Raw genomic sequence first — 27771 nt, 5'->3', positions numbered from 1 at the left:
CTTGCAAAACCTTGATTTTCAATTTTTTCTCACTCTCTTCTCCCTCCCTCCTCCCCAAGATAGCAAGCAATCTAATATAGTTAAACATGTTCAATTCTTCTAAACATATTTCCATATTTGCCATACTGCACAGGAAGAATCAAATCCAAAGGGGAAAAAATAAGCAGGCAAACAAAAAAGGTGAAAATACTATGCTTTGATCCACAATCAGTTTTCATAGTTTGATATCTGGATTCATATGACACTTTCTATCATAAGTATTGCCGGGAATTATTCACATTGTTCTCAATAATTACTAATAAGTTACTTTACTTAATTAAAATAAATTGATTTACTTTACTTTACTTGGAGAAAGCCTGAGTCCTGAATTCTTTCAAAGATGATACCACAGATTATCAGCTTGAACCCAACACAATGATCCAAGAAAAGTACAAAGGAATCATGATGAAAAATGTTATTCACATCCAGAGAAAGAACTGATGGACATAGCATGCCAAAGCATACTATTTTCACCTTATTTTTTTCATGTCTTTTAAAATGTTTTTGGTCTATTTTTTTTCAGTTATTACTAAAATGGAAATATGTTTTATATGATTACACAATTACAACCTATATAAATTTCTATTTTAGGAAGAAAGGAAAGAAAAACTTGAAACTAAAAATTTTGTAAAAATGAATGCTAAAATTATTACATAAAGTTGGAAAAATAATATTGAAATTTTTTTCTACATACATGGCCAGCAAAAGTAAGGACTTTTAAGACTTTCAAGGAGACGAGAAGAGAAAGGTGTTCTGCTCATTTCATTTTGTATCAGTTCACTCAAGTCTTTCCATGTTGTCGTTTTTCTCAAGTCATCTTGCTTGTCATTTCTTATAGTACAAATATTATTCCATGAAATCATATACCACAACTTGTTTAGTCATTGCCCAATTACTGAGTATCCCTTCAATGTCCAATTCTTAGTAATCACAAAAAAAAACCTGCTATAAATATTTTTGTACAAATAGATCCTTTTTCGTTTTTTTTAAAATCTCTTTGGGATACAGACCTAACAGTGGTATTGACAGATGAAAGGTATTACAGTCTAATAATCCTCTGAGCATAGTTCCAAATTGCTTTCCAGAATGTCTGGGTCAGTTCACAACTCTATCAGCAATGCATTAGTGTCCCCTTTTTCCCACATCCTTTCCTACATTCATCATTTTCTTTTTTTTTTTTTTTTTTTTTTTTTTTTTTTGGTCATAATAGCCATTCTTATAGATGTGAAGTGGTATTTCAGAATTGTTTTAATTTCCATGTCTTTAATCAATAATGGTTTAGAGCATTTTTATATGACTATTCATAGCTTTGATTTCTTAGTCTGAAAACTGCTTGTTTATATTCTTTGACCATTGTTAGTTTAGACTTGTATACTTATAAGTTTGACTCAGTTCTTTAAATATCTGAGAAATGAGGCTTTTATCAGAGATATTTTTTTCTGTTTCTATATTCCTCCTAATTGTGATTACATTGGTTTTATTTGGGCATTTAAAATATATAATCAAAATAATTCCTTTTACATTTTGTAATGATCTCCATAACTTGTTTTGTCCTAAATTCATATCTTAGCCATACATCTAACAGTTCCATTGACTATTCCATGCTCTCCTAATTTGCTTGTGCTTTCAGCCTTTACTTATAAATTATGTACCTATTTTGACAGTTTCTTGGTATATGATGTGAGATGTTACACTATACCTAATTTCTGCCATGCTGTTTTCAAGTTTCCCCAGAAGTTTTTCTTTTTCTTTTTTAAATTATAACTTTTTATTGACAGAACATATGGTAATTTTTTACATTATCCCTTGCACTCACTTCTGTTCTGACTTTTCCCTTCCCTCCCTCTACCTCTTCCCCTAGATGGCAGACAGTCTTATACATGTTAAATATGTTATAGTATATCCCAGATACAATATATGTGTGCAGAACCGAACAGTTCTTTTGTTGTACAGGGAGAATTGGATTCAGAAGGTAAAAATAGCCTGGAAAGAAAAGCAAAAATGCAAGTAGTCCCCATTCATTTCCTAGTGTTTCTTCTCTGGGTGTAGCTGATTCTATCCATCACTGATCAACTGGAACTGAATTAGATCTTCTCTTTGTCGAAGATACCTACTTCCATCAGAATACATCTTCATACAGTACTGTTGTTGAAGTGATAATGATCTCCTGGTTCTGCTTATTTCACTCAGGATCAGTTCATGTAAGTCTTTCCAAGCCTCTCTGTATTCATCCTCCCAGCAGTTTTTCTATTATTTTTTTTAAATGCTTCATTGACACTTTTCTTTTTTTAAAAAAAAATCTGTATCATCACTCCTTCTATTCTCTACCTTCATGCCTTTTCCTTTGTCCCAAATAAAAGCCCTCCCCCACCTTGTAAAAAATAAGTGTACTCAAGCAAAATAATTTATACATTAACAGTATACAAACAATTATGATTCCCTCCACACCTTCCTTCAGTAATTCTCTACCAAGAGGCATGACAATCTCCCAAAATCTTGATTTGTCATTGCATTGTTCATATTCATTTTATCTCCATGCTGACCTTGCCATATATTAGGAAATTCATTTTAAAAATTTTGTAACCTGACTGTACAGCACACTGCTTAAAAAAATTAATCTCAATGTCTATTGGATTGAGTTAGAAGAAAGGCACAAAGATGCTAGGGGAATGTAATGACTTATGGCAAAAGTGGAAGACTAAGAAATTAAAGAAAGCATATACAAAAATTTTCCAAAAGCACAGTAGTCTGAGTCATTTAGAATCAATAATCTTATACATCCCAATGGTCCCTGAGGGATTTAATGTATCATAGCACAGTATAATAGCTGCCATTTCTAATGAGAATTGTAACTTATCAACCAATATTAAGTGCTTATTTTATGTCAGGCTTCATATAGAGTATGTGGGGGATGTTTAATCTTTTCAAGCTGGCAGAAAGATGTATCTGACCTTTTAGAAATTTCTTGTTTACAAAACAGTTAAGATGCTTTTTAAAGCATCTTAGTTATCTAGAATGATGTATACCTTGATTATTCCTAATAGATGAAATTTTATAGGACACTTTAAAAAGCTATTTCAAACCCCACCCCATTCTTTCTCATTGGACAAAGGTACACATTAAAAAACTATTATGATATGTCACTTCTAATTGAAGAAATGTTTCAAATAAGAGTTCTTGACCAATATTTCTAAGTAACATAGATTTCTTTGAAAGTCTAGAGAAGCCTAAAAATCCCTGATTAGAATAATATTTATAAATATATAAAATTAAATGTATTGGATTATAATGGAAAATAATTTTATTTATATTTAATTGTTAATCTTTTTAAAAGTTCATGAACCCTAAGCATGAATAAGTTCTAGAATGTTTATTTTAAAAATATTTTTAATTTATTTTTTATTTTATTAAAAAAAACATTATGCTGCCTACTTCTAATTTGAAATTAATTCCTTTTTGAGCAATTCTATTAATTAGGAAGTTACTTCTAATATAGTACAATGGAAACAGCAGAATCTATGGTATCAGAGGACCTCAATTCCAATCTTGCCTCTCTTGTTTAAATTACTTGGGCAAATCACAATCCCAGTTTTCTCATCTATAAAGTGAACCGATGTGAGAAGAGTTTCTCCTACAAGGATACACTAGTTTTCCTTGGAGTGAAGCTAGTTTTGAGATTTAACTGGCCCAGGGGATTGGGTGCAGGCCCACTTCCTTGTTGCTTAAGCATAAAAGTAAAGCAATCACATACATCATACTTTTCTGACTGACTGACTGACTGACAGGGATAATATCACCAACACAGACAAGAAAGCTGCATCGATTTGAATCAGTACCTAAGATTCTTTCCATTTTATGACTAAGTCAACTCCATTTTCTAAACTTTTAGATGACACATTAGTGTTTCATTTCCTTCCAATCTCAAACCTGAATGAGTTGACTGGCCAGAGTCAAATCTGGCCTATAGTAGCAGGATTCAATTATATGGTCTCACTAATTTCAAGATCCTAACATCCTATAGTAAACTTACTTCTAGTTCCCTTCTTGTATCTAAGCAGGTTAGGTTCTGTAGTTATGTTATTTAGTGTGTCAAAAAGGGGGAAAAAAATAGTATTGGACTAGGAGTTAGAGAGACCTGTATTCAGTTCTTAGGTGGACTATTAGCTACTTAGATCAGAACTATGAACAAGTCACTTTAATCTCTCTAGGCACTTTCCTCATTTCCAAATGGAAGGTTGGATTATTAAATATAATAATAATAATATTGGTTTCTAGTGATCTTTTCCAGCTTTAACATTCTGTGATGCTAGAAAATTCTTGGACACGATTACCTTTCAAATATCTGAAAATGGAAAATTATGTCTCCTGTTCTTTAGACTAATCAATCTCACTCTACTAACAGTTCTCTTCCGCAGTGCTTTATTGTTTGGTAGTCTTTCTTCTACTTTGTAGCATTGGAAACCATTCCTAATAACTCAGACTTTCCTTTCTGAAAACTCCATCTAATTAGGATTTTTCTGTTTGCTTGTTTATGTTTTTTTTTTTGATTGAACATATCTTATCATTAATTCATATTGTGCTTTTAGTGTATTAAAGCTTTCAAGTATTTTTCACATTTTCCTCCTCCCCCTATCTTAGATCTCCTCACTTAATTTTTTGGAATTGAATGTGATATAATTAGATGTCATCCATTTAAACTTTTTCATATTCTAATTCTTCCATTCATTACCTTAGTGCTCAGTTTTGGATTATCCATAAATGTAATAATATCCACAAATCATAATACATATATCTATTCAAATCATTGATTTAAAAATTGAATTAGCTAAAAATAAAGCCTCACAAAGTACCACAAAAGAACAAATTCTAGACTGACAATAGCCCATTGATCACCCTTCTCTGGATAAAGTTACTTAAATGGTTTAAATCCACCAAATCTTATGAACTTCTTTCCTACTCCAATTCCTATTCTACATAAGAAATCTTCAACATTCACTTTAACTGGTAAACCTGAGAAAAGGAAACAAGGTCTGCTGGATTGTTTCTACAAGTTCAGTAGAAATACTTATTAAATATTTAAACCCTGGGGATATAAAGAAGGATAAATTCCAAATCTGTCTTGATCTTAATGAGCACACAGTCTAATTCTCAATTATCCAATGTAGGTCCACAATAAATAATTGTTTTACTTTGTAAGGTTCTTAATCTAATCATTTAATAAACATTGTTAGAATTGTTTTTGAAACAAAGTATTTTTTATTTTTACTTACTTTTCCTCTTTCACATTATTTTATATGACTCATTAATAATCTAACAATTTAACAATTCACTAATTTTCTAATTAGTTATAAAGTACCACCATATTCATAAATAATATCCTCAATACTACCATAACATTTTTGCAAAACTTATGAATTATTATTATTATTATTTTGAATATTGCTAATATTTTGATGGCAACCAAATGGTAATCTCATGAGTCTATGACTTGTAGAATTCTCCTTCTATCCCCTTGTGAAAGAGGAGTGCAATTTTTCCCCTTAAACATTTAAAACACTTCTTTCCTGTTCCCTACAATCTTTTGAGACTTTAATGAATAGTTTGTTCATCATATTTCTGAATTTTAAATGTTCCACTTGGCATACACTAAATAAATCAATTCTTGAGGTGAAAGAAAAATAGTAATAGTCACAAGCTTACTTCAAATTTCACACACACCTGGGAGAGTGGCTAATTTTTCACTCTTTACCTAAAATACTGGCTTCTTATGAACACAAGCTTAGATTATCTCAAAATTTTAAAAATAAAAGAGCAGTTCCTAAACAGAAGGAACTGTTGTTGTTACCTATCCTCCTCCAACATAATTTTCATAGTAACAATTTGCATAAAAATCTATACCTACCATGAGTCTGCAAAAAACATTAATCTATTTACAATAGAAGCCATAATCACAATACATCAATAAACCATTTCTAATATTAGGAAAAAAAAAACATAATCATAAAATCTCAAGAGACCATATAGTACCACATATATCCAGAAATAAAATCATTATAATATACTCAATAAATGTCCATCCAGTTTTTGTTTGAGATTCTCCAATCTGGAAGATATTGTTGCCTTCTGGAGAATACATTTTCACCTTTACATATCTCTAATTTTTGGTTTAAAAAATACTAAAATGATAGATAGTGTCACCTTATTTAATTTAAATGCAGAGTATATCATGCAAAATTGCCAGACTGAATGACACAAAAGGTGGAATAAGGTTGGGGGGAATATAAACAATCTCAGATGTGCAGACAAAATCACTTTACTGGCAGAAAGTGAAAAATTAAGAGGCTTCTTGATGAGGGTAAAAGAGAAAAATGTAAAAGCTGGCTTCAAACAAAACATTAAAAAAAAAATCTAAGATCTTGGCAAATGGTCTTACCACTTCCTGGCAAATGGGGGGAGAAAGTGTCAGATTTTATATCCTTGAACTCAAAGATCAGACAGTGAGTGCTGCCATGAAATTAAAAGATGTTTGTTCCTTGAAAGGAAAGCTATGGCAAATTGGACAGAATACTAAAAAGCTGACACATCATCTTGCTGACAAAGACATGTATAGTCAAAGCTACAGTTAGGAAAGCTAACTACCACAAAATAATATTTTTGATTTGTGGTATTGGAGACTTTTGTGAGTCTCTTGGATAACAAGGAGATTAAATCAGTCAATACTTAAAGAAACTAATTAAAATTATCAACTGGAAGGTCAAATAATAAAGCTGAAGTTTAGCTACTGTAACCAAATAATGAGAAACTGGGACTCATTAGGAAATACCCCGATACTGAATAAGATTGAAGGCAAAAAGAGAAGGGGATAACAGAGGACAAAATAGAAAATATTATGGAAGCAATGAGAGTGGATAGACTTTGGGAGATAGTGGAAGACAGAAGGACCTGGTATGCTATGTTCCAAAGGTTCACAAAGAGATGGACACAAATAGCTTAACAACGACCAAAATTGTTTAGGAATCTTTTTTATTATTATTATTACATAAAGCTTAAATCCCCTTCTTTGTAGCTTCTACACATTGCCCCTGCTTTTGTATTCTGGTTCCAAATGAAAAAAGTCTAATTTCCATTCCAGATAACAGAATACTTGATGACAATTCTTACTAATCAAGATGAACATCTACCAAGATAGAAGCAGATCCAAATCCCTTAAGGAACAATTACTAACAATACAATAATAAAGCCAAATGAAATCCTAAATTCAAGGAAAAGTACCATTGAAGTCCTGTATTCCATAAAGCAGTGGTGTCGACCTCAAAGTAGGCACCTAAAGCATATATAAGTATTACTATGGGTCACATATCTCAGGTTCCTGTTGTTACTGTCCACTCATTTCAATCATGTCTGACTCTTAGAGACTCCATTTGAGGTTTTATGGACAGAGACATTAAAATATTTTGCAATTTCCTTCTCCAGCTCATTTTATAGAGGAGGAAATTAAAACAAACAGGGTTAAGTGACTTGTCCAGGGTCACACAGCTACAAGGGTAGATTTGAATTCTAGGCCCTGTATTGTATCCATAGTGCCAGCTAGTTGCCCATATTTCATTTCTTCATTTCCCAATTACTTGTAAAAACAATTTTTTTCTTAAATTTTGAGTTTCAAATTCTTTCCTTCCCCTGGATTGAGAAGGTACACAATTTGATATAGGTTATACATGTGTATTCAGACAAAACACATTTCTGTGTGGATTATATGTTGTAAAAGATAAGATATGAAGGAAAAAACAAGAAAAATAAAGTAAAAAAGATATATGGTTTGATCTCCATTTGGACTACATTACTTTTCTCTGCAGGAAGGGTAGCAGGGAGGCTTTTTTTTTTTTTTTATCTTAAGTCCTTCAAGATTCTCTTGGGTCATTTAGTTACTGAGAATAGTTAGCCATTCATAGTTGTTCATTTTATAATACTGCTGTAACTGTAAACACTGTTTTTCTGGTTTTGTTCACTCCATTTGGCATTAGTTTGTGTGCATCTTCCCACATTTTTCTGAAAGCATTCTGCCCTTAATTTCTTTCATTTTTTATAGCACAATAGCATCCTCTTACAATCCAATCATATACCACAACTTCCTCTGATCATCTCAATTTCAATTTTTTCTTATCACAAAAAAAATTTGTTCTAAATATGTTTGTATGTATAGGACCATTTCCTTTTTTAAAAATTTATCTCTTTGAGATACAGATCAATAGTAGTATCACTGGGTCAAAGTTTAACAGTCACAATTTTATAGCCATTTGGGCATAGTTCCAAATTGTTCTTTACAATTCTAGCTACAATTATATAGTGTTAGTTTTTTCACATCCATTCCAAACATTTGTCATTTTCCTTTTCTGTAGTATTAGCCCACCCAACAGGTGTCAAGTGCTATCTCAGAGTTATTTAAATTTTCATTTATTTAATCAATAATGATTTAAAGTATTTTTGTATTACTATATGTAGCTTTGATTTCTTCATTTGAATATCACTCATTCATATCCTGTTCATATCAGTAAAATTTTCCTTAATAATACCTGTCTGACCTTTTGGGGAAGCCCCAGAAGAGAGATAAAAGATAAAGACTTATATAAGTGGGAAGGATTTGATAACAGTGTTAGGTCTCCCTCCCAGATCTGAGGTAGAGCTGATTTCTAGATTAGGAAGATAGAAGAGGGCAAGGTTTGGGTCCAGTTAACTTTCTTAACCAGAACCTATGTGACAACTTAAGCAAAGATTCTCTCTAGGCTTTAATTTCCTTATCTCTAAAATAAGAATTGTGTGTGTTACTAGATGTTTTCTGATGTTTGTACCAGTTCTAGCTATGAGTGCTATATCTACATTACTTGGAAGCAAAACTGAGGTGTAACCATGTTATATAATGGTTAAAAGTGGCACAAAACCTAAACACAAGAAGTGAAACTATGGACACAAGAAACAAAAGAAACAAACGATAACAAAAGAATGGAATGGTTACAAAGTTTCAGTGAAGAGATATAAGAAGTTAAAAAAATAGCTAAAACAAGGAATAACAAATTAAGTTAAACCACTCAAAACAACCATAAACAGCTGGACCAAAAATTTTATAATTATACAAGTGGTTGATATGTGAAAAATAAAATTCAACCAATACAGAACTCAATGATTTAACAAGGCAACAAGAAATATTAGAACAAAATGGAAGCAATGAAAAATTAGAAGAATGTAATTATCTACTATCAGAAAAAAAAAAAAAAACTGACCTGAAAAAGATATGAACCGATCATTTAAAAATACTGATTCTCTGAAACTTGACTTACCAATCAACAACAAAAACAAACTACTCAATACCACTCAGCAAAAAAAAATTATAAAAATATGTCAAGTTTGTTAGACACAGGAAGCAAAGTAAAAAATAAAATCAATAGGTCACCCTTAAGCAACTTCAAGTTGAATATGACCTAGAAAGGTCATAACCCAAATCCAGGTCAAAGATAGAAGAAAACAAAAGTTCATTTATGATATATCAAAAATCAAAAGAAAAAAGGCATATTTTATAAAATAGAGTGTAATCCTAAAGGGGAAAATGCATTTTTAATGGAATGGAGGTCTTTCAGATATTCCAGTTGAGAAAATTGAAATTAGGTAGAATCTTTGAAATATAAACATAGAATACAATACATCTACAAAGATAACTATATTTGAGAAACTGAAGAGGTAAAATGATCAAATGTTTACTTTGTAATAGAGGAAAAAGAGATACAATACACCTACCAAGATAACTATGTCTGAGAAACTGAAGAGGTAAAATGATCCAATATTTACTTTGTAATAGAGAAAAAGAGATGTCTCTTTAAAACCTCGTCATCTTTAAGAGCAAATTAGAGAATGAAGAAAGATACAATCTAAGCTTGGATGGAGTTTTAAATTGTTTTGTTTGAAGAGTAAAGAAAAGGGAGGAGAAAAGGAATATACTATGCAAAAATGAGTAATGACATTCTTCCTAATGTGGGTGTATCAAAAGAATAATATTTAAATATGGAGGTAGATACCAGAGAAGTATGTTTCTTATTAATTTCATCTTCAATTGAAAGAAATCTGAACACACATACTGATTATAGTATATAAATACTATACTATAAATATATAAATAAATAGTATATAAATACATTAAAATCAGTAGGGAAATAGATTGGAACCAAGAAAGGCAAAGGGGATATTTAAGAAAAAGAGAAAAGGGAAGGAAAGTAAATTTTAGTTATGGAGGACAGATTAAAAAGAGGGGAATAAGCAGCTAGAAGTTAAGGGTAAGACTCATCAGTTAAGGTCAAGTAGAAGAGGTCCTGGGTCACTAGGTGGGGTGGCAGAGAAAACCTGAAATGTAGATAAAATTACTTCCTAAGGCGAATAGGGAAGAGCATTGATGGGGATCAGCTCAGTCTTACAGTTTTACCCCGGTGGAGGTCTTGTGTAACCCCACCCGTATCCAATCAGAAAATTAAGATATGTCAAACCTGAGGTTAAATTTCTTCTATAAATTTGTCTATAGTCCACTTCATCTTTGCTGAATTCTTTTGGGTTAGTCTATGTGTTTCTTCCTCCTGGTGTTTTTCTTCCCATCTCCTTTCCCATGTCTCATGGTATCTTTCTCCTTACTCCATCCTTCCTCCCATTCCTCATAGTGTTTTTCCTCTTTCTTATAGCTAACTAACACTTTTAGGGTGTTAAATTTCTTTAGGGATTTAGCCTGTCAGTCAATGGAATATTCCCACCTCATGGAGTATTTCCTTTCTCCTGATTAATTGTGAATTCTGCTGAGGAACTTGTCTTTTTTATTGTTCATTGTTTTATGCTTTCCTGAATCTATTTCATATTTATCACTCCTGGTGTCTTATTTTATTTTTTCATTTTATCTATTACCTCTTCTAAATAAATGTCCCTTTTGGTGAAGAGAATGGCCTTGTGACTTTGTCATATGTATATTTTGAACTAGGAATTGCTACCCTGACTTCATCAAGATAAAAAGTTAAGATCAGCCTAACTCCATTGTTGTTCAGTCATTTCATTCCTGTCTGATTCTTCATCACTCAATTCAAGTTTTCTTGGAAAAGATACTGAAGTGGTTTAGCATTTCCATCTCCAGCTCATTTTATAGAGGAGAAAACTAAGGCAAATTTTCCCAGGACCACATCGCTGGCTTTAAACTCAAAACTCCTTGACTTTGAATGGAACTTAATACTGTGCCTAGTACATAGTAAGCACCCAGTTAATGTTTACTGAATGATTAACTTGATTTATTGATTATATATTTGTAATAAAATATTTCTACTGGGAAGAGATGGGGAGAATGAAGACATGAAAAGATATAAGACATTTTATTCATTAGAGAGAATTGATTTGGTTGTAAATGGTTACTAAGTTTACATGGTTGTAATGATGTTCAATATTATATTTTCAATAAGACCTTGTAAATAGACAACTATTTTGAGTCTTCTTTTCTCTAGATTAAATAAACTCACTTCCTTCAATCCTTCACTATTCTGCTTGCCCTTTTCTGGTTATCACTTTCTCATTATCTTTCCTAACATGCACCTGTTAGGAACAGAACACAATCCTCCCATTATGATCCGATGTGGGCAGAAAATTGAGGGGACAGTTTCTTCATTTTTCCTCTACTAAATTATTCCAGGATTACATTATATTTTTGTCTGTCAACTTGTTGAGACTCATCTTTGTATTTGTAGTATATATTCCTGCCTTTTTTTCCCCAGGCAAACTTCTGACTATGATATTCTCATCATAGAAACCTGAAGTTAATTTTCTGAATGTAAGCATAAGATTTTCAACTTCATCTTTTTAGATTCAGCCTACTATTCCTTTTTTTCTTTTTTGGTTCCTTGACTCAGTCATATAATGTATGACTCCCTCTTCCAGATTTGCATCATCTACAAATTTGATAAGCTAAACGGTCAGAGAGCAAACTGCCTGAAAAGTAATCTCAATATCCTCATCTATCATCTCCCTCCTAAGGGGGTCCATTCCATTTTCAGACACACAAGTCACTTGCAAATTTTCTTTTATGCTAGGTTCACATTTTCTCTAATTGTACTCATTGTTTCTAGTTCATTTAGAACTACTTTAATCCCTTTTCTATGTGACAGCTTTATAAAATTTTGAAGACTGTTATCCTCCTCCCACTCTCAAGGATTCAATTCAATTTAACAAACATTTATTTAGTACTTACTACATATAAGGACTAAGGATAGAGATGGAGAAACAAAAGAAAAACAATTTAAGCTTTTAAGGAATTTATTTTCTAAAAAATTCTAATCCAACTTCCTCTTTGGGTCCATAATTAAATAATGATAGCAAATCAATGTTTGACAAAGACTCCTGTGAGATTGCTTACCTTGATATGTTCCAGAAGCATACTGGAAGTTATTTTGCCCACCTGCAAGACACCAAGTAGTTGATTTGTTATTGATTTGAATATATGTATCTGGGAAATTAAATATGCAACATATAAAATTCAAAAGTATTACTTTAAATTTTAATTCAATTAGATTCAAAGTAAGCAACTTGTATTGGTTTGTTTTATATAAAACATTTGAGATTCATAATTTTCTGAGGATACACATTTAAATGTTGATTGGGTAAGCTCTCCAGAAGTAAAAATCAACATATGTGGGAAAGGATGGGTTAGAATCTATAACATCTATAATCTCATTTTACATGATGCCTGAGGTCCAGAGCTGCTAAATGACTTGCACATTATCACAGTGCTAAGAAATGGCAAAAGTGCGATCTGACCAATACCTCTCTGGACATGCTATTCTTTTATGTCACATGACCTTTCCAAAAAAGTGAATTCTTTACTTTAAAAAAATGCTCATAATGAATTTCACACATACACAAATCCTTTAATGGCAAGGGAGGTATTGTATCATTAAAGGTAGTTGTACAAAACATTATCCAATCTTACAATTCATTTTATTTAGGTAAACATAATATTATTTATAAAACACAAACACCTAAATCCATCATTAAAAATAATTATAGTGTCTTTCTATTTGTTTCTATAGATGTTTTTCATTTCATTTCAAATCATTCATATTTGTCACCTCCCTTATTCATTTCTTCAAGGACTACTAGTGATTAGAACACAAACATCCAGGCAAATTTATATATATATATATTTTTTTTTAATTAGAAGATCATAGAAACTAAGCATAATTTAAATCAGTGGTGTTCAACCTTCCTAAATTTCCAGTGTTGATCTTCATCACTATAACCTGACCAAGAATACAGAACTCAACACATCTCAGCCATTTTTGTTTTCAATTAGAAGTACAAAGGCAGAGGAAAAATGCTTAAGAGCCCAGAAATGTTATTCATTGTGATCTGTTTTTTATGACAATGTTGGCTAGTAGAAGCAGCTACTTAGAAATCCTAGTTCCTCCAGATTTGCATCCTTGAATCTTTCCAGCCTATATGTCCTCTGTAACCTAGTCTTTTATATTTCATATTCATGCTTTTTTTCCCCTTTTCTTTTCTGGTTTAAAAGGATTAATATTGCAATAATAGTTTAGACACTACTGAAATTTACCTAAAAAGAGACAATGAAATTCCAGGCCTATCCCTAAATTCCAGACCTATTCATTTTCCTATAAGAAATTGAAGAAAAACCAACAGGGAAGAATACAATACATCATTTCAAATAAAAGGAACAAGTTAATAAAAATCGCTCTTATTTGTCTAAATCATGGTGTTAAATAATTTAAAAGATGGTTTTGACTGAATGAATAAAACTTTTAAAATTTAATTAGGGAAAAAAAACTATTTAAAGGAATATTGTCTGCCAATGAAACAATATAATCTTATATAAATGACCTTAAAAACTCATTACATCCATTCAGTAAACTTAAAATGATAAAACAAGAGAAGAGTAACCACATCACTTTCTAGTGGGGCTGAAAGGCTTGTACAGAAGCTAAGATTCTATCCAAAAGTGTATCTAATAAAGGTAGAATTGTATTGAGGGGTATACCTCATCCTTAGTTCTGTTCATAATGAAGGAATATTAAGAAAGATTACAAATGTTAGTCAAAATGAGCCATAAAGGCATAATCTCTAAGGCAAAGAAAGTGATATTTGGGAGTCTGGAGAAAGGAGGGCAGAGCAATAGTGATGAATTCAAGTATTTACTTATATGGAGCAAATTCACCATTTTAGGGAGTGAAGAATTCATTTCACCTAGATTCTTCTAAAAAAAAGCTTAAAGTAACCTGGATGTAACAGAAGAAAATCTAGAGGACCAAAATTGGGCATTTTTTCCCATAATTGAATAGTCTTTTTCCACTAATATAAGCTGATCCCTATGTTCCTACTCAGCAAATAACATCAAAAAGGGGCACCAGAAGGAACTTGAAAGGTTACCTAGTTCAATCCTGAGTTCATCCAAAGCCTCAGTCACTAACTGTATGACCCTGAGCAAGTCACTTATCCTATATGTCTCAGGTTCCTTAGCTATATAATGGAAATAACAGCACCTCACAAGATTGTTGAGAGGATCAAATGAGTTATTTGTAAAGCATTTGACACAATAGCTGATGCAAAGTGGACAGTAGATAAATGCTTATTCCCTTCCCATCCCTTCCATGGGCCTTGGTGAACTTAGGGTCCTCAGGTATAGTACATAATCTAATTTCCTAAAAATAAGCTTTGTGTTTATCACTAAATATTCTTAGAAATCAAGTAAGCAAATGATATATTTGTTATCAAAATATCTCATAAATACTTACATGATAAATAAGTACCTACCTTGTCTGTCCATGGCTGTCAATTGGTTCTAAAAGATAAAATATTGTCATGTTAGGATTTTAAAGTCCAAAAAGCATTTGTTTATAACTATACATGTCAAACATATCTCGTGAAGTATGGATTGTCATAGACACCTGACAAATAAAAATTAATTCTGTAAAGAGATTGCTTATTTGTTAATATACAGTTTAGATGTCCACTTAAATCTGATTTTGGAGACATACTGTGATGGAAATCATCCTTGGGTCTTAAAGGCTATACCAACAAGCTCTGATAAGTCATCTTAAGTTGGAAGAGAAGTTGATGAGTCCTGAGTCAGTTTTTTCAGAACTCGCACAGCTAAATTTAGAGAGGCTCAGCTTCAAGTTGGCTTCAGGTTCATTAATATTTTGGCCACAGTCCCTCCTGAACACAATCTAAGATTGCAAGCTGCAACTTCTCAGAGTTAGCTGCAGGAATGCCCACCAATAAAATTACAAACATTTGAAGGTTTAAAAGCATCACTCACCTTATGTAAGGAATTTAAAATAACCAAGGTTAAGAAGTTTGGAAACAAGCAGAGAGATGACTCCAAGATTAGCATCACAAATTTTGAGCTGGAAGATACCTCCAAGACCAACCCTTTCTTTCTGTAGATGCAGAATTTGAAGTATAGATAACTTGTCCAAATTTTTTTCTCCTACCATCTCACATCCTATCAGATCAGCTAACATGACAGAAAAGGAAAAGGCAAATATTGGAGGGTTTGTAGAAAAATGGAACAGTAATGCATCTGTTGGTGGAGCTGGGAACTGATCCAACCATTGGAGAGCAATTTAGAACTATGTCTAAAGAAAGAGTTATAAAATTCTGTAAATGGACTTTTCCTTAAAATAATCAGCAGCATCTATTTAAAACCATCAGTAAGCATCATATGTAATGGAGACAAACTGCAACCATTCCCAATAAGATCTGGAGTGAAACAAGGTTGCCCACTATCACAGTTATTATTTATTATTGTATTAGAAACACTAGCTATAGCAATAAGAGCTGAGAAAAAGATTAAAGGAATAAGAATAGGCAATGACGAAGCCAAATTATCACTCTTTGCCGATGACATGATGGTATACTTAGAGAACCCCAGAGATTCTGCTAAAAAGTTATTAGAAATAATCCACAACTTTAGCAAAGTTGCTGGTTATAAAATAAACCCACATAAGTCATCAGCATTCTTATATATCACTAACAAAATCCAACAGTCAGAGTTACAAAGAGAAATTCCATTTAAAGTAACTACTGATAATATAAAATATTTAGGAATCTATCTGCCAAGGGAAAATCAGAAACTATATGAGCAAAATTACAGACCACTTTTCACACAAATTAAGTCTGATCTAACCAATTGAAAATATTAAATGCTCTTGGATAGGGCAGCAAATATAATAAAGATGACAATATTACCTAAACTAATCTATTTATTTAGCGCTATACCAATCAGACTCCCAAAAACTATTTTAATGACCTAGAAAAATAACAACAAAGTTCATATGGAAAACAAAAGGTCAAGAATTTCAAGGAATTAATGAAAAAAATCAAATGATGGTGGCTTAGCTGTACCAGATCTAAAATTATATTATAGAGCAGCAGTTACCAAAACTATTTGGTATTGGCTAAGGAATAGATTAGTTGATCAGTGGAATAGATTAGGTTCAAGGCATAAAACAGTCAACAAATATAGCAACCTAGTCTTTGACAAACCCAAAGTTCCCAGCTTTTGGGATAAGAACTTACTGTTTGATAAAAATTGCTGGGAAAATTGGAAACTAATATGGCAGAAACTAGGCATTGATCCATACTTAACGCCGTACACCAAGATAAGGTCAAAATGGGTTCATGACCTAGGTATAAAGAATGAAATTATTAATAAATTAGAGGAACATAGGATAGTTTACCTCTCAGACCTGTGGAAGGGGAAGGTCTTTATGACCAAAGCAGAACTAGAGATCATTACTGATCACAAAATAGAAAATTTTGATTATACCAAACTGAAAAGTTTTTGTACAAACAAAACTAATGCAGACAAGATTAGAAGGGAAGCAATAAACTGGGAAAATATTTTTACAGTCAAAGGTTCTGATAAAGGCCTCATTTCCAAAATATATAGAGAATTAACTCTAATTTATAAAAAATCAAGCCATTCTCCAATTGAAAAATGGTCAAAGGATATGAACAGACAATTCTCAGATGAAGAAACTGAAACTATTTCTAGTCATATGAAAAGATGCTCCAAGTCATTATTAATCAGAGAAATGCAAATTAAGATAACTCTAAGATACCACTACACACCTGTCAGATTGGCTAAGATGACAGGAAAAATAATGATTGTTGGAGGGATGCGGAAAACTGGGACATTGATACATTGTTGGTGGAGTTGTGAACGAATCCAACCATTTTGGAGAGTAGTTTGGAACTATGCTCAAAAAGTTATCAAACTGTGCATACCCTTTGATCCAGCAGTGTTACTACTGGGATTATATCCCAAAGAGATTATAAAGAAGGGAAAGGGACCTGTATGTGCACAAATGTTTGTGGCAGCCCTTTTTGTAGTGGCTAGAAACTGGAAACTGAATGGATGTCCATCAGTTGGAGAATGGCTGAATAAATTGTGGTATATGAAAATTATGGAATATTACTGTTCTGTAAGAAATGACCAACAGGATGATTTCAGAAAGGCCTGAGAGACTTACACGAACTGATGCTGAGTGAAATGAGCAGGACCAGGAGATCATTATATACTTCAACAACAATACTAGATGATGACCAGTTCTGATGGATCAGGCCATCCTCAGCAACGAGATCAACCAAATCATTTCTAATGGAGCAGTAATGAACTGAACTAGCTATGCCCAGAAAAGAACTCTGGGAGATGACTAAAACCATTACATTAAATTCTAATCCCTATATTTATGCACACATGCATTTTTGATTTCCTTCACAAGCTAATTGTACAATAATTCAGAGCCTGATTCTTTTTGTACAGCAAAATAATGTTTTGGTCATGTATACTTATTGTGTATCTAAGTTCTATTTTAATATATTTAACATCTACTGGTCATCCTGCCATCTAGGGAGGGGGTGGGGGGGGTAAGAGGTGAAAAATTGGAACAAGAGGTTTGGCAATTGTTAATGCTGTAAAGTTACCCATGTATATATCCTGTAAATAAAAGGCTATTAAATTAAAAAAAAAGAGTTATAAAATTCTGAATTCTCTCTGAACCAGCAATGCCATTACTATTTCTATATCCTAAGGAGAAAAAAAGAAAAGGGGAAAAGACCCTTATCAGTTGGGGAACATCTAAACACGGTACAGTATATGATTGCGATAGAATACTACTGTGCTATAAGAAATGGCAAGCAGGTTTCAGAAAAACCTGGGAAGACTGATATGAATAGAAGTAAAGTGAACTGAGCAGAACCAGAACACTGTGCACAGTAAAAGCAATATTTTACAATGAAAAATTGTGAATGACTTAGCTATTCTTAGCAATACAAAAATTGAAGACAATTCTGAAAGATTAAAGATGAAAAATGTTATGTATCTCCAGAATGATGGAATATGGGTGAAGAGAGAAGCAGACTTTTTTTTTTACCTTCTTGTGGATGTGTGTGTGTGTGTGTGTGTGTGTGTGTGTGTTGGTCTGTATTTTCTTTTACACCTTAATATGGGCATATGTTTTGCATGATTTCACATGATATAGATCCATTATCAAATTGCTTGCTTTTAAAACAAGGGAGAAGGGAAGGAGGAAAAGAATTTGGAATTCAGAATTTAAAGAAAATGAATTTTAAAATAGTTTACATATAATTGAAAAATATTTTTAAATGAAATTTAAAACATTTTATATATAATTGAAAAATATTTTATGAAATGAATAAAAATATATTAGGGAGAAAAAAGAAAAGGACTTTTAATGTAGAATTTTCAGTGATCCTAGAGGTAATTACTGTTAGACATCGGATTGACTAATAGCACAGGAAGGAGAAAGACTGGCCTCTCCTTACATCTAATACTTTGACATTTATTGCATAACAACACAAAGAAAATAAGCCTTAAGGAATCAAGACAAAAGCATCAAAAAACACTTCCTCATCTGTGATCCATATCACATGTGTAGGTATTTTTTTCTCATTGCCTGCTGCTTCCTCATTTGTAAACTGAGGAAATTCCCATCAATTGGGGGATATCTGAAGAAGTTGTGGTATATCTAAACAAGTTGTGGTATATAATTGTGAAAGAATACTATTGTACTATATTGTACTATAGTTAGATAAAGAATTACATCTTTATCTATAGATATGTGTATAGATATATACACACATAATAGATATATACATATTTATAGATCTATACATATCTGTATAGTTATATGAAGATATATACATATATCTACAGATTTGTAGACATAAATATGAAAATATGGATATAAAGCTATAGATAGCTATTCAGATATAACAAACAAGACTGTGTGTATATGTGTGTGTGTGTGTGTGTGTGTGTATATGTTTGTGTATAACATCTCTGTGAATAAAACTTGCCACACAATGGCAGGCAGGATAGGGAAGGTAAAAATCATGATTGGTGAGATGGGATAGTGAATCTGGAATTCAGGTATGTTGGTGTTAAACCAGAGTAGACAGGACATAACTAACAAAAAGTTGAGTGTATTAAATTCTCATATAAGAGCACTTTTTGGTTTTCTTCAGATAGATGGTGTATGACTACATAGAAACAAGACTTGTTTCATAAGCCATTTAGGAAAATCAAACTTATTAGTTTACTAATGGTTCCATTGACTGCCACAGCCATTTATAAGTCTAAAATATTGTGTATCTAGCTTTTTTAACTGTCAGTGTCTAATTAATAAAAATACCAGCTAAGTAGCACAATAATTAGAATTGCTGAATTGTTGCTGAGTAAAATAGAGCAGGCCTGAAGTCAAGAAGATTCCTCTTCCTGAATTCAAATCTGGGCTCGGACACAACTGAACAGCAACACCTTAGTAATAAATATGATGGACATATTGTGCATTAAAAAACAAAACTGACCAGTTGCGTCAAATCCCACCTCTGGGACCTACTACCTTTGTGACCTTGAACACATCATTTCACTTCTGTAGGTCTCAATTTCCTCATCTGTAAATAAGATGGCCTCTAAGGTCTTTCTAGATCTATATATCTATTATAAGATTAAACAAAAGTCATTTCACCATAAAAATGTGCTATTTCCTCATTGTAGACTGAAGGCTAAACAATAATCTCGGGTCTTTTCCTGTGATTAAAGGTCTTATATTCAATGTGTATTAAAAATACTACAATAAAAAGGTCTTGTATTCATCAATCCCCTCTTCCAAGAAAGTTGGTAGGAATTTACCAAAGAAAATAAAGGTATTAAAGAGTTAGCCCATTTAAAATGGAATTCAAATGGATTGCACAGAATCTTTCCCCTTGCTGATTCTCTGGATGCTAGAAGAGAACCTAAAAACTAGAGACAATAAATGATTTCCTTAAAGAAAATGAGGAATTGGGAGAAAAATGAGGCCCTTATAATACTGAGATTTTTAAACTAGAGAAACCAGCTAAAAGTCAACATAAGTGATTGAACTTGAAAGATAAGGCCACAAAGATAAGGTGGCCCATAAATATACTTGCTGAAAATAGATCTGAAGAATATAAATGACAAACCATGACTGTATTGCCAATCTTTGTGGAATGTTGGATATAAATAATCACTGAAACTATTCAGGCAGAGGTACTCAATTATTTTGATAGTCAAAAGGAAATATTTTAATGTATCTCCTTTACCATAATTTTGTGACCATCATTTTAAGAATAGGTAGATTAAAAGGAATTTTTTTTAAATATTTCCTGTTTTTTTATTTATGTGTGTCTCACTTTAGAAAAGGCAATCACAGGTTGAAGAATATCATATTGTATAAGCATCAGCTTAAGAAATAAAATTTTTACTTTGGAGAAGAGAGGATTTGGAAGGAAGATGAAAGATGAATTTGAAGAGCTGTCTTGAGTTCTACCTGAACCTGGAGGATAAACTAGAAACAGAGATGCAAACTGAAGGAAAAACTATAGCATCCAGAAATTGCCTTGGGAGATAGTGAATTATTCTTGACGTGAAAACTTTAAATGAAGACTGGATGCCACTCTTTAGGAGGCTGCTCAAGAGGGAATTCAGGCATTGTTGGAACAAGAGAGCTTCTGAGGACCTTTTCAGTTCATGAGATCCTGTGACTGTCTCTGGTCTAGTTTTAATAGTAAAAATCCTTACATTAGGTATTAGTATAAAGATTTAGCAATTGGCTGCTAAGTAATCTGAGACTTAAATGTGGTATATCATTTTCCTGTTGCATTTAGAATCTGACAATTTAGCAATGTCTCCAGTCTCAAGTTACAGACTAGTACAATCCCACAATTAACTTTTCTGTTTCATAACCCATGACAGAATAAAGAAATCAGCCCTACCACTTCCTTTAAGGAAACCAGCCCTCAGTCCTTTGCATGAATTGTAAAGTGAAAGCCTGCTATGGATTCTAGTAATATTACAAGAATATCAACTTTTTGTAAAGACTTTAACTCCCTTTCCAGCCTGTTTGTCTTTCCCCACCCTTATTTTCTCCATTCATTACCTTTTTGTTAAGATTGCCAAGGAAGGTAGCATATTTGCTTGGGATAGGGAAATCCTATAACTTGAAATATCACTATATAAACAGAAGCTCTTAATTATCTCAGGGGAGACATTTAAAAGAAACAAAACAAAATTAAACATAAATACAAATTACACATTCTTTCCATGCAAGCAATATCTTCCTGGACTATCAAATTTAGTAATTCTTGGGTTCAACTTATTGAAGCAACTCAGTTTTCTCAAGAACAAGGAAGAAATTTCAAAACATGAAGAAGGAAGGTAGACTGGTTCTCTTAAAACTTATCCATTTCCTTCAAGATCTAAAGTTCATAACCTGGGTTCATGTTATGGTTGTTGTTTAGTCATTTCAGTTATATTCAGTTCTTCATGACCTCAATTGGATTTTCTTGGCAAGATATTAGAGTGATTTGCCATTTCTTTCTCCAGATCATTTTTACAGATGAGAAAACTAAAGCAAATAGGATTAAATGACTTACTCAGAGTAACACAGCTAGTAAGTGTCTGAGACCAGATTTTAACTCAAGAAGATGAGTCTTCTAGATTCCAGATCTGGTTCTTTAAGCCTACCTTCAGCTTCGCTGCCCAGCAGCTTGGATTCATAAGTCATAAAACTAGAAGGAGCTTTAAGAGTATCTAGTTCAATCCATTTATTTTAATAATAATAATAATAATAATAATAATGATAATAAAGAAATTGAGACTGAAAAGGTAAAATGAGTCAACCACACAAATTGGTAGTAGCAAATCCAGGAATTGAATTTTGGTCCTTGGACTGAAATTTAGCAAAAATAAATTGGTTGTTCCAGTAGAAATGTTGGGAATCTTGAATGGAATAACCATTCTATTTTAGAATCTGTGGGAGAGGAGTGAAAAATATACTGAAATATATAGTTGATTTTTGGATGAGAAGATCTCCAAAGACATTAGTGTGAAGAGGCAGTGTCTCATGGATTAAAGTTCTACAAGAAAATTTAAGACCAGGAGAGAGAAGAAACTTTCCAGAATGAGATTTTAAAGAGAGAAAGAGAAACAATTCCCTGATGACAGGGAAGAAGGGAAATTGTTCATAGACCCTATAGGATATGAATGCACATGGAACTCAACGAACAACAAAAATTTTTGAAAGATAAGCAATGGGATGAAGACTAGAGGTAAATATGATCTTACAAATAATGGTGTAATATTGAACAAGTTGAATCATCATTTATAAAATAATGGATTTTGAACTGAGGTCTTCCTAACTCCAGCACCAGAGCCCAGAACAATCCAGCTGTCAGTTTAAAGGCCCTGAAGAACTGTGGTAGAATTGAAAAGGTCAAATATATCTATATTCAAAAGAAGGGAGTGGTATAATCTGCAAAGTGAACTTGACTTCAAGTACTGAGAAAGTTCTAAAAACTTCTCATTGATGAGATCAGCACAAAAATCCAATATGATTGTCCAGAACAAAGCACACCACACAAAGGTCAACCAAACAAATTCTAGTCTTCTCTTAAAGGAAAAGCATTCTCTTTTATTTAGATTAGTTTACCTTGATTTTAACAACAATCTTTAATTTTTCACATACCTCCTTGCTCTCTCCCTGATGCCTTCCAGGACTTTTCCCCAGATAATGTTTCCAAGCCCTTGGGAGAAAAAGTTGTATTAAGGTACACACAAACACACAAAAACACAGAGCTGGTAAATTCATAGATCAAGTCATGAGCATGACTTAGAAACAATCAATTATTTAGATTTAAGCTGTTTCTCAAAACTTTTCACAAAATTACAAATAATGTTACTTAATAAAGTATTTGAAATTTAAGCACTACAGTTACAAATTAAACAATCCCTACTTGCTAGATAGCAATGTGCCTGAAAAAGAAACAGCTTTTAGTGATATTAGCAATTTTAGTGGTACATAACCTCAAGATGAAAGAGCAACATGATATAGCAGCCCTCAAAGAGGCCGAGGCAAGTTTTCTACTCCTATAAAATTATGCAATGCCCTTCAAATAGGAAGAGGATAGTGGACCTCTCCACAGCACACAATACACTTTGAATTGCTTTCCTTTTATAGTAATGGACATGTGTTACTCCCTTATTATTCTTTCATTTTATACTTCTTGGCAATCACACTGGAGATGACCAATTGGAGGGTGATTACAATCTGTAACTGCGTAATAGGATGATACTTGTACTATAAAGGAATTAGGATTTTGCAATCTGAGACATACTAGACTTTAACTTAGTTAACCAACCACAGATCTGAAATTTAGAGAAGCACAGAATTTCATTGCAGGAAAGTACATTGCAGAATATTAAAAGTTAAAGGGACCTAAAGGGCCCTGTAGTTCAACCATACAAGCACAAAGATCTTCTGTCCAATCACCTACTTAAAAAATATCCCCCCCACCCCGCACCCCAAGATAACATCATAATTATAGTAAGTTCTCCTTCACTGTATATCTTCCAACAAAGTGTCTTGCCAGATATTTTGTAGAGATAATTACTGTTCAGATATAGTTTGAGCTAGTTGCCTTTTGAAGTCACATCCCACATCTCACCATCACTCCCTTCCAATATGTCTAGTTAATTCATCTATTATAGGTGCCCATTTATCTCTCTAAACATGCTATTATTCTAATCCAGGTTCTCATCACTGCAACTATTTATATTTCTATATGGGAAAATATTTATAACTCCTAAAAACTTTCTCATTATTAGGGCAATTAGAATGAGAATATATAGCCAGAAAGCAAAGGTGTGAGTTGAATATGATAATATAATTATCTAAAAAAATAAAATAATATTAATGTATGAGAAAGAAGATTACCTGGAAGAATGGAAAAGGAAAAGAAAGGGGGGTAAAATAGGATAAATTATATGATATAGAATGGAAGCCCAAAAGAGAGTTTACAGTGGACAGGGAAATGATGAAGCATGGAAGGAAACACTTGAATCTTACTGTCATTGGAAATGGCTCAAAGAGTGAATAATATAAACACTTAGTTAAGTGTAGAAACCTATTAAAGGGAAGGGTGAGAAGGAAGAATGAGCTGAGAGAAGGGAAAAACAATTTGGGGGAAGTAAAAGTCAGAAGCAAAACATGTTTTAAAGTACACATAGTAAAAAGGAGACAGAATAGAATAAATGGGGAAAATAGGGTGATGGTGACGAGGGGAGCCCCGAAACTCTAAAAATTCCTTCAAGGAGAAATTCTCCTTGAACCCTTCCTCTGTGAGACCTGCCCCAGGGAACCAAGATAAAGTGATTTATCTAGTGGGACTAGTTGAAGTAATCTCATTTAGCTGGAGATCTAGATTTCTATTGACCCCTACTGTTGGCTCAAAACCACTCCCAATAAGTGGTCTCATCTAGGCCTGGGGGCAGTGACAACATTGAGGGAATCTCATTCAGTTGAAACTTCTGTCTCAGATTTCCTTATAAAAATGCCAACTTGGGGCTCAGTCCTTGCAGAGGACCTAATATACTATCCCTGACATAGCAGCAGCCTCTGCCTGCTGAAATGATATTCTGTTTCAGCGTTACCCTCTCATAACTTTCTCGCCTAAGACTTTATGCCTCTCTGTCAAGATTTCTCTACTAGAAACTTTACTTCACTCCTGGGACCTTCCCACTAAGGAATTCAGTCTTTCTATTTATGCACAGCAAAAGCTGACTTCCCAATGCCAATGATAAACTTCTTTTTACCAGTCCAGCTTTTCAGGTTCATAAATTCCTTTACAAAGGACCTCTGCACCGCCAAAAAGGGGGTTCCCACAACTCCCTACCCTATACTGAATCCTAAGGGGATTAGGGGAGCCAAAACTCTTCATTTGGTTCCCTGAACCTGCCACTAACCTCATCATTTAATTTCCTGACCACCAGGAACCCTAAATCTTATCATTTGGTTCCCTGATCGAGAACCCCAAAATCTAGAAATTGTCATTATAGTTCCCTGACAAGGGACCCCGAAATCTAGATCTCAGAAGTAGAAAATACAAAGCTGCTAATTATTACTGTGAAAATAATTACAGTAATTTTGATAAAAACTTAATTTCTCAAACAAATAGAAAACGGTGTCAAACATAAAAATAATAGTCATTCCTCACTTGACAAAAAGATCAGAGCTGAACAGAAAATTCAATCTTCAAATACAAGACTCAAGAAGAGCATAAAAAAGTAAACAGGAAAGAAAAAAAATGTTATTCAATAAGGTTAAACTGTTTATATCCCAACATAGGAAGATGATACATGTAACTCTTGAGAACAGTATCTTTATTAGAGCACTCAGAAGGGATATATCTAGACAAAAGGTGTGAGTATAATTTGACTTTGATGTGATGATTTTTTTTTAATTAAGTGATTTTTAAATAAAAAATTGTCCTGGGAGAAGAGAAAAGGAAGCGACAGAGTAGGGTAAATTACATCACATGTAGAGGCAAAAAAAGATCTATTATAATAGAGGGAAAGAAGAGGGGAGTAAATGATGTTTGAATCTTACTCTCATTGAATTTCGCTCAGAGGGAAAACCAAACACATTCAGTTGGTTATATAAATTTATCTTACCATATAAGGAAGTATAAGGAGAAAGTTAAAAAAAAAAAAAAAAAGAGGTCAATGAATAGAAAGGAGGACAAAAATAGGAGATTAAAGGACAAAGGGGGAAAAAGCCAATAGAAAGAAGAGTGGAGCTAGGAAGACAGTGGTCAGAAGTAAAAACAATAGTGAGTAAGACTAGGGTGAAAGAAGAGAGAAAAGTATAAGTGGGGGAAAATATGATGAAGGAAAATACACAGTTGGTATTTAATACTTTGAATGTGAATGGATTGAATTCTTCCATAAAAACCAGAGCCCTACAATATGTTGTTTACAAAAAAACACATTTGAAGCAGAGAAACACAGAATATATTATGCTTCAGCTGAAGTAAAACTGGCAGGGTAGAAATCTCAGTGTCATACAAATCAAAAGAAAAAGAGATAAGGAAGGAAACTATATCTTGTTAAAAAGGAACACAGTCAGTAAAGTAATATCAATACTAAATATATATGCACCAAGTAGTACAGCATCCAAATTCTTAGAGAAGTTAATTGAGTTACAGGAAGAAAGAAACATCAAAATTATACTAGTGGGGGGCCTCAACCTGCCCCTCTCATAACTAGATAAATGTAACCATAAATAAGGAAGTGAGTAGAATTTTAGAATGGGAATGGGAATAGAAAAGAATATACCTTCCCTCATACTACAAATGGTATATGGCACGATCATAAAAATTGACCATGTATTAGGGCATAAAATCCTCACAGTCAAATACAGAAAAGCAGAAATAGTAAATGCATCTTATTCAGATTGTGATGAAATAAAAATTACATGTTATAACAAGCCATAGAAAAAGAGATTAAAATAATTGGAAATCCAATAATCTAACCCTAATAAATGAATAGATCAAGTAACAAATCATAGAAACAATAATTTCATCAAAGAGAATAACAATAATAACACAACATTCCAGAATTTAAAGGATGCAGGAAAAGAGTACTTATAGAAATTTTATATCTCAAAATGCTTACATGATTAAATAGAGAAAAAATAGACCAATAAATTGGTAATGGAAAAAAAAACAAAAACAAAAACCTAGAAAAAGAACAAATTAAAAATCCCCCATTAAATACCAAATTAGAAATTCTGAAGATCAAAGGAGAGATTAATAAAAATTAAAGGTTGGAAAAGTATTGAACTAATAAAATTAAAAACTGGTTTTATGAGAAATAGAATAGAATGGATAAAACTTTGGTTAATCTGCTTAAAAATTAGAAAGAATGAAACCAAATTAGGAGTTTCAAAAATTAAAATAGTGAATTCACCACCTAAGAGAAAATTAAAACATTAGGAGCTATTATGCCCAAGTATAAACCCAATTATGACTGTCATATGAAAATTTAAATGAAATAGATTAATATTTATAAAAATATAAAATGGACAGATTAACAGAAGAGCATATAAAATACTTAAATAGCCCCATTTGAAAAAAATTTTTTTGAACAAGTCATCTCTCTAAGAAAAAATTGCCAAGGCCAGATGAATTCACAAATTAATGCTATCAAGTATTTAAAGAATAATTAATTCTAAGACTATGTAAAGCATTTGGGAAAATATGCAGAATCTTACCAAATTTATTTTATGACAGAAATATAATATTGATTATTAAGCCAGAAATAAA

The 27771-nt window shown here is 32.5% G+C and overlaps 1 protein-coding gene across 10 annotated transcripts in view; it reads right to left on the bottom strand.

Annotated features, from left to right (window-relative positions):
• The window catches only part of PLSCR1 (phospholipid scramblase 1), an 81465-nt gene that overhangs the window by 40143 nt on the left and 13551 nt on the right, over window positions 1-27771 (bottom strand). For 4 of the 10 annotated variants that reach the window (XM_012546505.3, XM_031957800.1, XM_012546502.3 and 1 more), the window contains 2 exons: window positions 14872-14899; window positions 12461-12502 (listed from right to left, as the gene is read on the bottom strand). In XM_012546505.3, the coding sequence (XP_012401959.1) occupies window positions 12461-12502; window positions 14872-14884 (55 nt within the window). In that variant the 5' untranslated portion in view covers window positions 14885-14899. The other 6 variants (XM_012546504.3, XM_031957799.1, XM_012546503.3 and 3 more) reach the window with 3 other exon arrangements.

This window comes from Sarcophilus harrisii, chromosome 3 (assembly GCF_902635505.1).
Source record: "Sarcophilus harrisii chromosome 3, mSarHar1.11, whole genome shotgun sequence".
Classification (NCBI taxonomy): Eukaryota; Metazoa; Chordata; class Mammalia; order Dasyuromorphia; family Dasyuridae; genus Sarcophilus; species Sarcophilus harrisii.
This window is presented reverse-complemented; position numbering and strand designations above follow the sequence as displayed.